The sequence below is a fragment of the Rhinichthys klamathensis genome, unplaced genomic scaffold (assembly GCF_029890125.1).
Source record: "Rhinichthys klamathensis goyatoka isolate OS25496 unplaced genomic scaffold, OSU_Roscu_1.1 h1tg000422l_1, whole genome shotgun sequence".
NCBI lineage: Eukaryota > Metazoa > Chordata > Actinopteri > Cypriniformes > Leuciscidae > Rhinichthys > Rhinichthys klamathensis.
In genome coordinates, this window is record NW_026606920.1 from 1650269 (window position 1) to 1666838 (window position 16570).

The 16570-nt window shown below is 36.4% G+C and overlaps 2 protein-coding genes across 2 annotated transcripts in view; one reads left to right on the forward strand and one right to left on the reverse strand.

The window, feature by feature from the left end:
- plcd1b (phospholipase C, delta 1b) overlaps window positions 1-16570 on the reverse strand; it is a 39367-nt gene that overhangs the window by 14899 nt on the left and 7898 nt on the right. The gene's annotated exons all lie outside the window — the stretch shown is intronic.
- afg3l2 (AFG3-like AAA ATPase 2) lies at window positions 2877-13471 on the forward strand. The gene is made up of 17 exons (XM_056235580.1): window positions 2877-3097; window positions 3844-3937; window positions 4018-4065; window positions 4182-4300; window positions 4892-5044; window positions 5151-5225; window positions 5887-6011; window positions 6205-6478; window positions 6574-6711; window positions 6796-6949; window positions 7176-7283; window positions 7915-8040; window positions 8126-8236; window positions 8380-8495; window positions 8599-8799; window positions 12497-12691; window positions 12808-13471. Exons 1-17 carry the CDS (start codon window positions 3005-3007, stop codon window positions 13048-13050), a joined length of 2373 nt encoding a protein of 790 aa, XP_056091555.1. The 5' UTR covers window positions 2877-3004; the 3' UTR covers window positions 13051-13471.

Here is a 16570-nt window from a genome sequence, read left to right on the forward strand (position 1 = left end):
TTGTCTTCATCGTCGTCGTCGTGTGGATTTGGGTTGTCGTCTCACCGTCACCTCATCACTTCACTTCACGGATCCTGACCATCGAAGTCCCTGCGTCACCTTCACCATCGGCTGTACTGTGTGTTTCCCCTGAATCCTCATTAAAGAGAGTAACTCGCTTTTGCTTCCTGTATTATTTCAACAGACATGACAAAACATGCATCAAATGTGAAGTGTCACACAGGGAATTCTGGGAATGCCAGTTAACAGTTTTCATAGTAAATTATGCAATGACTTGTTCTTTTTCACTAAATGTAAGGTTAGATCTATTATCGTATTCACAAGGACACTTACTGTTAAACAATAAACAGGTTTTTACTGTAACATTTTTACAGTCTTTAACTGTTAAAATCACAATAATTTTTTACAGTGCATAAATACTGTATAATATACACACTACTAGTCCCAGTCAAACATCTGGCATATTTAAGATTTTTTAAATGTTTTTTGAAAGAACTGAACAGAACTCAACTTTATTTATATAGCACCACTAAAAACAACAGTAGTTGACCAAGGTGCTGTACACTATATCAGACATCGTTAGCATTTAACACCCAAGTACAACATAGATTACAAAACAAAACACAGAACAGACCAGCCATAGCACGTATCAACTACAATTATAAGCCAAAGAAAAAAATACGTTTTGAGTTTTACTTTAAACTCATGCAGTGAAGAGGCAGTTCTAATGAGAACAGGGAGGCTGTTCCAAAGTTTTGGTGCAGCAACGGCAAAAACTCAATCTCTTCTCGTGTTTAGTCTAGCCCGAGGTACATTTAACAGTCTCTGGTTGGATGACCTAAGAGACCTTCCAGAATTGTGACTGGATAATAGATCAGACATATATACAGGAGCCAATCCAATCAAGGATTTAAAAACCAGCATCAATACTTTAAAGTCTATTTTGTAACGGATTGGGAGCCAGTGCAGAGATTTCAGAGTAATGTGATTTTGTTTGCGTACACCAGTAAGGAGCCTATAGCAGCTGCATACCATTTGCAAACGGTTGAGTTAATGCCCAAATACAGGGAAGTACAGTATAGTCGAGCCTTGTTGAAATGAAGGCATGTATCACTCTTTCGAAGTCCTTAAAAGAGAGAAAAGAAGTGACTTAGGCTTCATGACTCCTGTGATGCAAAGCTGAATTTTCAGCATATCCTTATACATCATAATTATGCATCTCCTTATACATCCATACATCATTACTCCAGTCTTCAGTGTCACATGATCAGAAATCATTCTAATATGCTGATTTGCTGTTCAATAAACATTTCTTATTATTATCAATTTTAAAAACAGTTTTTTGCTGCTTAATATTTTAAAAATATTTCCACACAAATATTAATCAGTTAAAAATGTTTTCAACATTTATAATAGAAACCATTATTAATAATTGAGCACCAATAACAACTGGTGATAATCTGAAGGATCATTGAAGAATGGAGTTATGTTTAAAGTAACCACCACCTTTGAATGATTTTGAAAAACACAATAAACACAGATTAAGTATTTTACTGTAATTAAGATGTTGATTCAGGTCACTCTTTCATTTTAGTTTCTATATGTGAATTTAGAGGAACCACAACTTAAAATACATGTCACTGATACTGTGGAACAGATATACATTTAACGGCTTGTTGGATCATATGGGCACGCATGGAATGTTCACAAAATTATCATCCTGTGCAGACTCTTAGACGTTTTCATGGGTCTATAACTGGAGATATTTTTTAAAAAGCATGTTTTTAATTATAACTTAATCTAGAGGATTTGGCCCCTTAAGGGGCAACCTTGCAACAAGAATGTGATCATTCCAGCTGGGCAAGATGAAGTGCCAAGTCAAAGACTTTGGGAAACCTGTTGCTTCATGCTACGGTACGGTACACATTGCTGCCAGTGTTTTGCTCTGTCCTTTTACTGTGACCCTGCTACGACCCTTCTGAATAAACACTGGGACCATGTTTAAATTTGGCCACACAGTCAGATAATAAATGGATTAGAGAGAAAAATGAGTAATTCTCTTAAAGAATTGTCCTAAATAGGAGTATGCTGCAAGCAATTGCCCAAATAATTCACTTTTGATAGCCTAAATGAGATAGAACAATCGTATATCTTTCATTAACAATAAAAAGTATGTAATCCAGTGAAAACAGTACCCTTTAATGATGAGAGCAAAAATGTTTTATTTCAAAACTCCTATTGACTAACATTTCGAATTAAAATGTTTTCCCATATTGGCTACAAGTTTGATGTCATGATGTCATTGTCATCATCATGTGAGCTAGATTTTCATCATATCAAGCCTATAAATTTTTTTTATCTTCTTTACTTTTCTGTTAAATTGTACGACAATTAAATTCATGTTTTATGTGAATGATGAATATGAAATGAAACTAAAATGAAGTCATAGCTTTTCATTGCTGTTAGGATGTCAATTAGAAAGGCATAACTTGTCTACATAATATTTAATGACTCTAAAATGTAAATAATAATAATAATAATAATTTTTTACTAATAATAGCCTACTCACCCCAGCAAAGTGAGTAAACATGGTAACATGCCAAATGGGCTAGTGATTTGACAGCGTGACCCGCCACAGCTGATTTTTACCCGCATTTGGCGGATGTTAAGACTTTTTATCTCTTGAAGAACCACAAATATATCAAAATAACTTTTAATTCAGCAATAGAAAACGTGTTCAGAAGATATTTGGATTCTGCTAATTTATTTAATGTAATGTTAATGACACGTTAAGTAATATAATAAAGAGAACGTGCAGGAAAGTAACACCAGACCACAGAGGGTTAACAATAGATATTTACAGTGACTGCGTCACTAGCGCGCAGCCGCGCACCGGAAGTAAATCGCAATGGACCACAGTCAATTTCAAGTTCATGTTGTCAAAACTTTTCGTCCGATGTCTTGTTTTCTGTATTGATCAGAGTCACAAGCGCACAGTGCCATAATGGCACACCGATATCTGCATCTGTCAAGAGGCTGCAGGAACCTTCTTCACGCTCTGCTGCCAAATGTCAGATCAACAAACCGCGTGCATTCGGTAAATGTGCAGCTTGACTGTATTTCAATGGATCTTACATCATCCATGGATGCATCACCTCTTCACCATATGCTGTGATCTGATATTACAAATACTGTAATTTTATCATTCGTGTCATCTGGTTGTCTTGTCTGATTCAGACTGCGGTGTTATAGACCGGAGAGGTTGGTAGTAAACAAGGGTCGGCCTGTATGACATTGCGTTGGGTAACACGTTATGTCACAGTTCTTCACATTAAATCTGTTATACCCTCAAATCTAACGAAGACAGCTTCTAAAACTACAGTCTGTGCTGTTGATGGCTCGGCGTTACTTGTCTAATGTTTCAGTAATTCGTGTAAACATTGTTATTATAGATACAATAACAATTCAGAACCTTATTGGCATTTCACTGCTTGTTTTCATAGTATCTGTTGAAAATAGTAGTTACATAATTCCCAATGGGCTAACGTTACAAATGACAATCTTTAAAAGCAGTTTTACACTGAAAAGATAATTCAGGAATTTGAGCTTCACTGGCAAAACCCTCAAGAGAACCTTAAAACTGCAAGTTCCTTCAAGAGCAACGGACACTGTCAACGTCATGGTCTTCTTTAAACCAAGGAAAGGCTTTGAAACATAATATTTTCAGTCTGGCAATCTGAGGGACCAAATTGTTTATTGAGTATCGTTTCATTTTTACAGCAGTCTGTTGTTCAGCACTTGTGATTATGTATATTGATCATCTCAATGTATTTGGTTTCGAAGGTTCAGGGTGTTGGACAAATCGTCCTAGACAGAAGATCCTTGCTCTCTCAGGTCTTGGGCACCTATAGAAGATTATGCTCCAAACCTCCCAAAGGTGTGAAAATCACATGAATTCTGACATTGAGGTGCTTAAAACTGGGTCTGCTAATGGCATTTCATCTTCTTGCATTTAAGGATTTGAAAAATACTTTCCTAATAATAAAAACGGTGGGCCAAAAAACGGTGAGCCCAAGCCATCCAACGCAGAAGTCAAAGGTAATCTATTTGATAAGCTTATAATTCAAGTTAATACGCTTTTATATGATTCCATTCTGTTTTCTTTATCTGTTTTAACCTAGAGCCCAAACCAACCAATGCTCAGAAGACCGCCGGTGGAGGTGGAAGTAGTGGAGGAGGCGGAGGAGGAAAAAGAGGGGGGCGGAAAGATGAATCCACGTGGTACAGCCGTCTCCAAAAGGTTAAACATTCTGTAGTAATTATTATTAGTAATATTAAAAAGCTTGTTTACTACTCTATTTACTGAGGCAGATGTCATGATATTTACCTCGAGTACTTCTTTTATGATTTGATAATCATATCTTACCACAACATTCATGTTATTTTGAATTTATTTTTCATTGATTTAAAAATGAATTCAAACTTAAATGGTTTTGAAAAATATGATAAATGCACATCATGTAATTTCCCAGAGCGCTTCTTCATAACTCTTAAAGTCGCAATGTAACAGAATTAGCGACAGATCTTTTCTTTCGTATCGATTTGTACATCCAAGTGAAAAGGATTATCGAAAAAGAGAGGGATTTGGTTCTGTCCATCGGTTGTTGATTGGACGAAGGGGTGGGTTTAAGCAGACTAAATGAGAGAAGTCTTCCGTTTCACCGAAAGATTCAGTTATGACGTTTTGGATTACAAGGTCAAACAAAAAACTACAACATGAAACATGCACGGATGAATCGTTTACAATAATATCAATAACATTCATAGAGTGAAGTTCTATTTTATTCAGATTTTAAACACAGGTCCTTATTTCTCTGTCACTCTCATGCAGGGTGATGTGCCGTGGGACGATAAAGAGTTTCGTTTGTATTTCCTGTGTGGAACGGCCTTCTGGGCAGCTGTCACATATTATTTCTTCTTTCGAGATGGAGGAAGGGAGGTCACCTGGAAAGACTTTGTAAATGGTTACCTTGCTAAAGGAGTGGTATGTAATTATTTTTGATCTGAGTTTTCAATTAATGTTGTTTGATGTTTCTTTCTAGCAACACTTAAACTTTGACCGGTGAAGTTATGTATTGTATCTTTTCTAGGTTGACAGATTGGAGGTTGTAAACAAGCGATATGTAAAAGTCATCTTTACCCCTGGTAAAACTCCAGTTGATGGGGTGAGTTTAAGTTGATAGGAGGATGTGTATAATTTTTAGATAGTCATTGGTAACCAAGGCAATGGCTTTATAATCAAATATATCAGCCAGCACAGATTAGGCTGACATACACTGCCGTTCAAAATTTTGGGGTCAGTAAGACTATATATATATATATATATATATATATATAAGAAATTATTACTTTTATTCAGCAAGGATGTATTACAATTATCAAACGTGACTGTAAAGACATTTATTATGTTACAAAAGATTTCGATTTTAAATAAATGCTGTTCTTTAGAAATTTCTGTTCTTCAAAGAATTCAAATGTATAAGCAGCACAACTGTTGAAAACAGTGTCACACTGAGGACTGGAGTAATGGCTGCTAAAAATTCAGCTTTGACATCACAAGAATAAATTACATTTTAAAATATATTAAAATCTTATTTTAAATTGTAATATTTCACAATTTTACAGTTTTTTCCTGTATTTTTGATAAAGTCAAATAAATGCAAACTTGGTAAGATAATTCTTTCAAAAACATGAAAAAAAAATCCTACCAACCACAAACTTTTGATAGTGTATGTGACATAGTGTATGTATGTTATTCATTTCTCAGGTCTATAAAGACTATCATGATAATGACACACAATGAACTGTGATCTTTTCTTCAAACAGCAATACGTGTGGTTCAACATCGGCAGCGTGGACACATTTGAGCGGAACCTGGAGACCGCTCAGATAGAGATGGGTATTGAAGGAGAGAACAGACTGCCGGTGGTCTATTCCACAGAAAGTGATGGGTGAGACATTGACTTAAATGTGCAATTATACATTACCTATTGGAAGCAATTTAAAGATAATGTAAAGGAAGAACAAGAAATAATTTAGGAGAGGACATCAGAATTGATTTTGGTATCCTCAGTCAAACCAAAGGTTTAAATGCTGCACTATTTAGTTTTTTTAATTTCAGTCTTATTCTTCTGTCATTTTCAGGTCGTTCCTCCTTAGCATGTTTCCCACCGTACTGATCATTGGGTTCTTGCTGTTCATGCTGAGGAGAGGGCCAGCCGGAGCAGGGCGGCCGGGGAGGGGAATGGGTGGGCTCTTCAGTGTCAGTGAGACCACTGCCAAAGTACTACGAGACGAAATAGACATCAAGTTCAAGGATGTGGCGGGCTGTGAGGAGGCCAAGCTGGAGATCATGGAATTTGTTAACTTTCTCAAGAACCCAAAACAGTACCAGGATTTGGGTGCCAAGATTCCAAAGGTAGCGCAAGACTTTTAAATAGCATTGAATAACCGGCTTGTAATTTAGTAAAAGTGAACTGAGATTTCAACAGACTGTTTAATCTACTTCTTTAGGGGGCTATTTTGACTGGACCCCCGGGCACAGGAAAGACTTTACTAGCTAAAGCGACTGCAGGAGAGGCCAACGTTCCCTTCATCACTGTGAATGGATCAGAGTTCTTAGAGATGTTTGTAGGAGTTGGGCCAGCCAGGGTAAGGGCATTTTCTGTATCCTATTATGAGCTTTATGGTCTTCAGCAAACTTAGTTCACAGTGTGACACTCTCTTTTTGGGTAGGTTCGGGATCTCTTTGTATTAGCCCGGAAGAATGCCCCATGCATTCTCTTTATAGATGAGATCGACGCTGTAGGAAGAAAGAGAGGCAGAGGCAACTTCGGTGGACAGAGTGAACAAGAGAACACACTCAACCAGTTACTAGTTGAAATGGATGGTTTGTATCTGAAAAACAGTAGTTTCCATGATTGAGTAGTGCTTTGATTTTTGATGTTCTTATACATTATAATTTCTTTGGGTCATAAATCGTAATCCAATTATGAGCGTTTTATTGGTCTCAAACTCTAGATCTTTCATGTGTAGGATCATAGCAATATTTAAAGTCGGTAATACAATGATTTGATGTAATTATATGCAAATATATGTCTTTCTCTCCTGTATAGGATTTAACACTGCTACCAATGTTGTAGTGCTGGCAGGCACCAACAGACCAGATATTCTAGATCCAGCTCTGATGAGGCCCGGGCGGTTTGATAGACAGATATACATCGGTAAGAGTTTTTTTTTGTTTTTTTTTGGTAATAGTAGACTTTAAATTATACCATTTGAACTGGGGGGAAACTTAAATTGCAGCCTATTAAAAAGCAATTTCCTCATTAAGTGAGAATTTATCATTATAATTTAGTATGGTACTACCATTCAAATGTTTGGGGTCGTTAAGACTTTTTAAAATATTTTGGAAAAGCCTCTAATGCTCACCCAGGCTGCATTTATTTGTTTAAAATACAGTAATATCGGGGAATATTATTACAATTTAAAATAAATATTTTTTATTTTAATATATTTTCAAATTTAATTTATTTATGTGATACAAAGCTGAATTTTCTGCAGTCATCAGTCCAGTCTTCAAATATGCTGATTTGGTCAAGAAACATTTACTATTATCAATCTTGAAAACTGTTGTGCTGCTTAATATATATATATATTTTTTTAATGTAAATTATAATTAAAAAACAGAACAGCATATAATTAGTAATCTTTTGTAACATTATAAATGTCTCTTCTGTCACTCTTTATCAATTTAATGCATCCTTGCTGAATAAAAATATAAATGTTTTTAAAAAAAAGACTTTAAATTTTCGAAAGGTAATGTATATTTTATATAATGCATAATAATTGCAGGACCACCGGATATCAAAGGCAGAGCCTCTATATTCAAAGTCCATCTGAGACCACTAAAGCTGGTTGCAGACTTGAACAGAGAAAATCTGGCAAGGAAAATGGCTGCTCTAACACCTGGTTTTTCAGGCATGTAAAGACTTTTTTATACCTTTTATTTGGGTTTCAAAAGTTGTTTATGAGCTGTAAACTGAGCTTCAATGCTCACTGACAGGTGCGGACATCGCTAATGTGTGCAACGAGGCTGCACTAATTGCAGCCCGCCACCTTTCTGACGCCATCAACCAAAAACACTTTGAGCAAGCCATCGAACGAGTAATTGGTGGTAAGTGACAGATGTGAAATTTGAAAATCGCACTTTAATTTTTGGTTGAACATATTTATAGCAAAATGTGATAATACAATATTAGATGGCATGCATAGTTTTGGTGTGAAGTTCATATAATTAGAAGCTGTCTGCATGTTTAGGTCTTGAGAAGAAGACACAGGTGCTGCAGCCAGAGGAGAAGAAGACCGTGGCTTACCATGAGGCTGGTCATGCTGTAGCTGGCTGGTTCCTTGAGCACGCTGACCCTTTGCTTAAAGTAAAACTCCCACTTACTCACCTGTACTTTAATACTCTTGATGCTAGTCTGCACTGAAACTGTGCTTTTTCAGTGTACTTAGTCATATCGTTGGTCATTTCAGGTGTCCATCATCCCACGTGGGAAGGGTTTGGGCTATGCCCAGTATTTGCCTAAAGAGCAGTACCTTTACACCAAGGAGCAGCTGCTGGACAGGATGTGCATGACGCTGGGTGGACGTGTGTCTGAGGAGATCTTTTTTGGCCGCATTACCACAGGGGCACAGGATGACCTGAAGAAGGTGACACAGAGTGCCTATGCACAGGTGGGTCACACATTTATCTGATTTGATCATTGGAAAGTATCATTTGTGGTTCATACATAGCAGTGGATGATTCCTGACATTTTGATTTGCATCTGATAGGATTTTACTTTAATTTTTTAATTTGTGCTGTTTTACTACGTTTAGGGCTGTCTCTATACTATTGAAGAAAATGTCAATAAAAGCTTTTTGTTATATATTGTTTTATTTTCATTCCTTAAGGCGAGACACGGCAGGCAAAAACATCGTTTTTTTTTCATTGGTCAATTTTGAGATTTTGGGCTATTTGTCTTCAATAACATGTCTTCTTTCAGACTTGTGCTGAAAAAAGTCCAAAATACACATTTAGGTCTTTATTTACTACACTTTGTCTGTTTGCGTGTGTAGATTTCACATAAATTCATCAAAAGTTGGCGTTCTAAATCATCCTGCTGCTCTGCGATCGCTGTCTGCACCCTGTCATCACACACCGTTAGAAAGCTCTCTCTCTCCTTTGCAACGCTATCTGATCCAAATATGGTCATTTCCTGTTTAGCAGCAACCAATCTTGAAAGTAAAACCGGCGATTTAACTCGAAATGCGCATCTCATTGGCTGATGCCAATTTCTGACAACGTGATTCGTTCAGAATCATCACGTGACGCTTTGACCTTATATATATGCATCACATAATACTATACTTTACACGCTATATATACAAAACAATTACATTACACAACACTTCAGTTTTTGTATAATATAATTACTATATAATACTTAACAAATCTGTAATTGTGGGATCCTAAAGTGGTTGTGAGTTCCTCAGGCAGAAACATATTCACCTGTGTGATGGACTGTTGATGTGTTGTTTTGATGTGTTGAAGTGTTGTTTTGGATGTTATGATCAGTGATGGATGAAGCAATGATGAGTTGTGGATGTTAAACAGTGTGATACATTGATTTTACTTGGACCTAAAGCATATTTTGTCTGTAATTCATGGCTTTCAATAGAAATTAGTGGAATTTTGCCATACAAATCTTTAAAGGCCGTTTTCTCAAAATGAGTTTTTTCTCACACTCCTAGTGACGATTTTCCACTTCAGTAGCACCTACATACACCAAACTTTACAGTCCTATTCCTAACTATATTGTGAAGGTTTGTTCAGAGGGATTTGTTGATATATCATTTTTGGCCTGATTTATATGACATTCTATGCCTAAAAATAGGGCGGAAATCAATTTTTTAAGACTATTGGCAGTATTTTCTGATTTACAGGGTAACAAAAGGAGATATTCATAATCCCCTCTGAAAATGTCTTTTTATTGAATATATCAACAAAATGCAACAATAATTTTGAACCTTGTTTTTTTCATCTTCAAAAAACGTCACTTCAAAATATAGGCAAATTAGCGCATATTTAATTAGATATAGCCTGATTAGCATATTTAACCAAAAAATTACAAAAAACTTGCAATACATTTTTTTCTCCAATTCATGTGAGTAATCAACTGGTAAAGTTTCATGGTGATATCTGTAAGTTAAAATTTTTACCCTATTCACCTGTAGTGTCTCGCCTTAAGAATGAAAGAATGCATTTTGACAGGAAAATATAGTCAAATTTATATTTAGTATGTATAAAGTCAAATGTCAGTGCTTGTAAAATCACCATTAACTAAAAAAAAAAATTTAGTAATCATGATCAGCACTACATATATAAATATATACACTACCGTTAAATGTTTGGGGTCTTTTAAAAAAGATATTATAATACTTTTTCTTCAGCAAGGATACATTAAACTGACCAAAAATGCCAGTGAAGACATTGATAATATTTCAAAAGATTTCTATTTCAAATCAATTTTGATCTTTTTGAATTTTCTATCCATCAAAGAATCATGAAAAAAAATGTACCACAGTTTCCACAAAAAATATTAAGCAGCACAACTGTTTTCAACATTGATAATAATAAGAAACGTTTCTTGAGCTGCAAATCAGCATATTAGAATGATTTCTGAAGGATCATGTGACACTGAAGACTGGAGTAATGATGCAGGAAACTCAGCTTTGCCAACACAGGAATAAAATCTTAAACTGGCCCTATTATGCTATTTTATAGTTTCCTAATGTTGTTTTGGAGTCTCCTACAATAGGTTTACATGCCTCAAAGGTAAAAAAAAAAGCTTAATTTCCTCATAATATACATTTGCACATCACCGCATTTTCAGTGATTCTCAAACGACTCGTCAGATGAATCTCTCTAAATCCCTCCTTTCCGCGAGCTACTCTGCTCTGATTGGCCAGACAGCTCAGTCTGTTGTGATTGGTTTACCGCGTACAGCGCACGCGTCGAAAACAAAAACACCCATTGCCATAACAACACCAGCTCTGCTTGTCCTGAGGCTTCCTACACCGTAAACTAAACAGACGTCGATTGTACCATATCAATGCGAGCGCGAGTCCGAAAATGAAACATTGGAAGAACTATTCCTTAAACCCGAACCTCCATCGCACGGACGACTCGAGCAGGATGTTTCTCAGTGATACGCTACTCATTTTGAGGTACATTATGAGATGTTGCAACTAATTCCTTACCATCAGCATTAACAAGTGCATGTCCATCAACAAACCGATTATTTTATTTGTAAGTTATTTATATACCGAGTATTTTTCTAATATATTGCAGTGAACGTGTGGAAACTGTATCAATAAGAGTGCATACATTATCCGAGCTCTTGCGTGAATGACTGATGTAACATAAACATTGGTAAAACAAATCTTGCTCCATGCTTAGTCTTTCCTCAAATTAGTGAGAACGACAGACAATCTGCATTAATAGACACAGTTTTAGGTAATAGTGGCCCACAACTGATTAACATAAGTATTTCATTAAGACAGTAATAATGTGAGTTAACCAGTTAGCAGGAGACCAACACAATATAAAACTCAAAACTAAGTATTTTGAACACCATCTTTCAATTGAACTCCGAGATTTGAGGAGCAGTCGTCAGTAAAATAAAGGAAACACCGCAAAAGTTTAGGATTATACTGCTGTGATATCTTGGTAAAGATTCATTTTAATTACTGATTCTTCACATGCTCGTCCTTGGGCAGTGAAAAAAAAGGTGGCTTTACCTTCACATTATACAGCACAGCGTCTTCTCAACATGATGCTGTCCAGTATCCACAGGAATCAGCTACAGTGTTTGAGGTTCAAGTATTCCCTGGTGTCTGCGCACTCAATAAGTGTGCTGGCAATATACTAATGTTTCGTCTTGACGTCACAATGAAACGGCTTATGACTCGTTTGAAAAACGATTAATTTCATTGACTCAAAGTCGACTCTTACTTTTGAAAGACAATAACTTTATATACGGTGCACTTTCAGATTTAAAACTTTGCAGGATGTTTTCATTCACTTAGAGCTGTGTTACACACTACACGAAAGGTCATTTTCAAAAATCCATAATAGGGGCACTTTAAAATATAAATATTTATTTTAAATTGTAAATATATTTCACACTTCTTTAAAAAAAGAAGAAAGAATTGTTTTTATGTATATTTATAATATTTAACCAGCTAATGTAAATACAATTGATGGGGGAAAAAATATATTAGTAAAATATAAATAGTGAAATATTTATATATTTTTTTGTGAAATTATTGCATGTTTATAAATCATTCCACAGACCCCAGCTGCAAACTGTTACTCTTCCGTCTACAGATTGTGCAGTTTGGCATGAATGAAAAGGTAGGGCAGGTGTCATTTGACCTGCCGCGGCAGGGAGAGATGGTTCTGGAGAAACCCTACAGCGAGGCCACGGCACGCCTCATCGACACGGAGGTCAGAAACCTCATCGGCATGGCCTATGAGCGCACACATCAGCTGCTCTCTGAGAAGAAGGCTGAGGTGGAGAAGGTATGGCAGGCCATTACCAGGATCAATGCGTTTTACATTGAGTCATTTTCATCACATCATCATGTCAAAAGAACTGGGTACAGAGAGCAACAGTAATTCTCTCTCTTCACCACTAGGTGGCACTGCGTCTACTGGAGATGGAGGTTCTGGATAAGAACGACATGGTGGAGCTTCTGGGCCGAAGGCCGTTTGCTGAAAAGTCAACATATGAAGATTTTGTGGAGGGAACGGGGAGCATGGACGAGGACACATCACTGCCAGAGGGCCTGAAGGACTGGAACAAGGAGCGAGGCAGCGAGAAGGAGGAGAGTACGGAGGAGCAGGTGGCCCGACAGATCACTGGCGGCATGCCCTTCTGAGGACATCCGTTCACTGTGACCCTGAAGGGTCAGAGCACTTATTTATAAGATGGGAAACGCTTGTCTGACGGACACTGAGGCAAGTACCCTGTTCTTCAGGAGAGCTGTGATTTAAGGGCTCTTACTGGGTAGAAAGCATCGGACTTATATTGTGTACAGTAGGGTGTTTCTGAAATACAAAATTTCATGTGCAGAAGTTAGTGTTTCAGCAAAATTGAAACAGCTTTGAAAAGGATCAGAAAATCTTCTGTTGAAGGTGAAGTGTATTTTATGTGACATCTCAGCGCTTTGCCAAAAAATCAGGCAAAAGAACTGTAGCTTGTCAAAAAAGATTCGCTAGTCATTTAAATTTTACCCATCAATGACCAAGAAGACTTACAATATATATACATATATATCTTGACGTTTAACAGGAAACATGTTGCATCACCTGACATGCACAGGTTGTGTTTCTTTCTATACATTAGGATTCCAGTTCAAATCTTCCTCAATTTCGTTAGCTTTCTGAAAGTTCTTTTTGCAGTGCTGCTTGCTTACTGGCTGTCTAAAAGACTGAAATATACGATTATGAATGTTGTAAACATAGCACAAAGTCACTCGTGTTAACTAACATACTCTTTTCTCTCACAGATTTGCACTGACATGGGTGTCAGGCTTTGGTTTCCATGTGATTTTATGCAGTTTATGATCACATCCTGTAATTGAATGACAGATCAGTCATTTTTGATATCTTTTCTTCTGTTGAAGTTTATTTGGATCATTTATGGCCCCGGGCAGCTGCTCTCTATGGTACAGATTGATTAAACTGTAGCTCAATTCGGAATAGTCGCATAAGTCGCATTTGTAATGAAATAGGATGCAAACATACACAAATGCAGAAGCAGTAAGTAGTTCATTATGTTGATGATGAGCTTATAAAGGTGTGTGATTTTGAGATTCACTGTTTATTCTACAGTACAAATCCAAATCACGAAACAAGCTTTGAGGGTTTAAACCTTTTGTGACTTCAGCAGGTATTGCTTGATACTACATCTAAATGTGTATTTTGTTTTGTGAAAAAGGTTTTGAACATATTCAATAACCTGAATAAATCTACATAAACTATCAATTATTTTTGTTTAGTTCTTGATAACTCTATGCGTGGCATGAAATGACTTGTTTTGTTTGAGACATGGACTTCAAATTGCTGGGAGATGCACAGATCCACGGCTTCAGACAGCAACAAAAATAAAACAAATCAAGTTTGCACTGATGAGTAGGTAAGCTTTGAAAATAGCTCTTATGAAAAGGTTATTTTTGTTGACTCAGCCAAAAAGATTCACAAAAACAGCCCTCACTCATTAGTTAACGTTTGACTCGTTCATGAGTTCACAACTGACTTCCTCACTGAAGGTATTTTTTTAGTTATGTGGATCTGAAATGAACTGGAAATTGTTGCAGTGATGATGGCTGTTTTATCAACTGGTTGTTTGTGATAACCAGATGAAACTTTTTTTATTATAATTTACATTAAAAAAATAATCTTTTATTTACAACTTCAAAAATAAATATAAATAATAAAGAAACACTATACTAGTATATAAATAATACTACAAAAACACTGATTTACATAACAAATACAGTCAGAATCACAAGAGTGACAGAATCAAATTAGAACAAATTTATACTAAAAACAATTAAAAAGCTTTCTAGTTTCTGTCGTTTATGTATCCAGTGACCTAATGAGCTAAAGTGCTTCTGAACCACCATTTTTTTCGAACGATTCTGTAATTTGTCAACTGAAGTTTGAAAAAAAGGAGTAATTTGGCTCCTACACATTTCCTTTTAGGGGCCGATGGCACTCTCGTCATTTTGTTTGTCTGGAGATTTTAACGAGGAGAAATTCCACTCTTTGTTTTGAACTGTTGCTGGAAGCAAATATGGATTATTGTTTTTCTCAACAATTACAGCACCCTCATGGGAATCTGGTAATGTTTTCAAAGAAAGCATGGGTTTCAAATTTGTATTCACACGAGCGTTCGTGATGAGTGTTCGTGATAAGCGTTCAAAAATACACCACAGCCCACTTCCAATGGCGTAACTAACTGGAGCGCTCCGTTTAAACATCAGTATGAATCAGCCGCTCGCCTGCCGGGGAGGATGTCCACATTTAGACCAAGCAAACATGAGGCTTCCCTCGCTGTCTCCTCTGATTCAGCACTAAATGAAAGTCTTCCCCACACTGTGACATCACCTGCATAGATTAGCATCTCGCCTCGGGAAAGTGGGAACTGCTGGAGTCAAAATCATACTGGAAGAGCTTTACAAAGTCGAAGGACCTTTTATGTCACCATTTGAGACATTTGTCCTTGTCTATATGTATGTGAGGGGTGAGCTGGATGATATTATACTGTTTGCAATGATCTTACCTGGACAATTGAACATTCTGTGTGTTCAATTTAGCAGACCTCGCCTGTACCATTTCCTGGTCAGGTCAAATCATCCTCCTTGAAAGTGAAATGTGTAATTTCTGCACCAGTATTGTTTTTAAAAATATAATCAGAAGTGTTTGAAGTCATTATTTTTGCAATTCTGTAATGTGCCACAGAAATTACACAAAGGGGATAGATCACCCAAAATAAAAATTCTGCCGTCATTTACTCGCCCTAATGTCGTTCTAAAAAATGTTTCTTCTTCTGTGGAACACAATATAAAGAAGAATGTTTTTGTCGATACAACGAAAGTCAATGGGGTCCAATGTTGCGTTTGGACCTCATTGACTTATATTGTATCGACAAAAACATTTGAAACATTCTTCAAAATATCTTCTAATCGAGGTGTGTTTTTTTTGTTTTTTGTTTTAACCATTACCTTTACCATGTAGGCTACATGACACCACACTGTTTGTATAGGCATTATGTTTATAAGGTAGGTATAGATAAGTATACTTTTCTGAGACAAAGTTATTTTTCTATCTACAATACCTTTTAAAAGTTTTTGGAAAGAAGCCTTTTTTCATACTCCAGTCTTCAGTGTCACATGATCCTTGAGAAATCATTCTAATATGGTGCTCAAGAAACATTTAATATAATTATCAATTTTGGACTGTTGGACATTTTTGTGGAAACCGTGGAACAGCATTTATTTGAAATGGGAATCTTTAGTGACACTAAATGTCTTTACTGTCATTTTTGATCAATTTTATGCATCCTTGCTGAGTAAAAGTATTAATTTCTTTCAAAAACAAACAACTTATTAAACCGAAACCTTTAGTATACACGTGTTATACGACTATCTAGTATAATCTCTAAAATGACTGGCTGTTTGCATTGCGCAGCTAGTTTACAAGGACTTTAGGAAGTTTGAGGAAAACTAACTGTTACTCTTTCTGACAGAGAATCTCTCACGGACACATGTAAAAACGTGATTGCTTCAGGAGATGCAGAGGCAGTTGGCAGTGAAAGTTGCAAACATGACTGCAGGTGATTCATTGGTGATGATCAGCGTCTGGTGAAGCAGGTAGAGTGATGAAGAGAAAGAG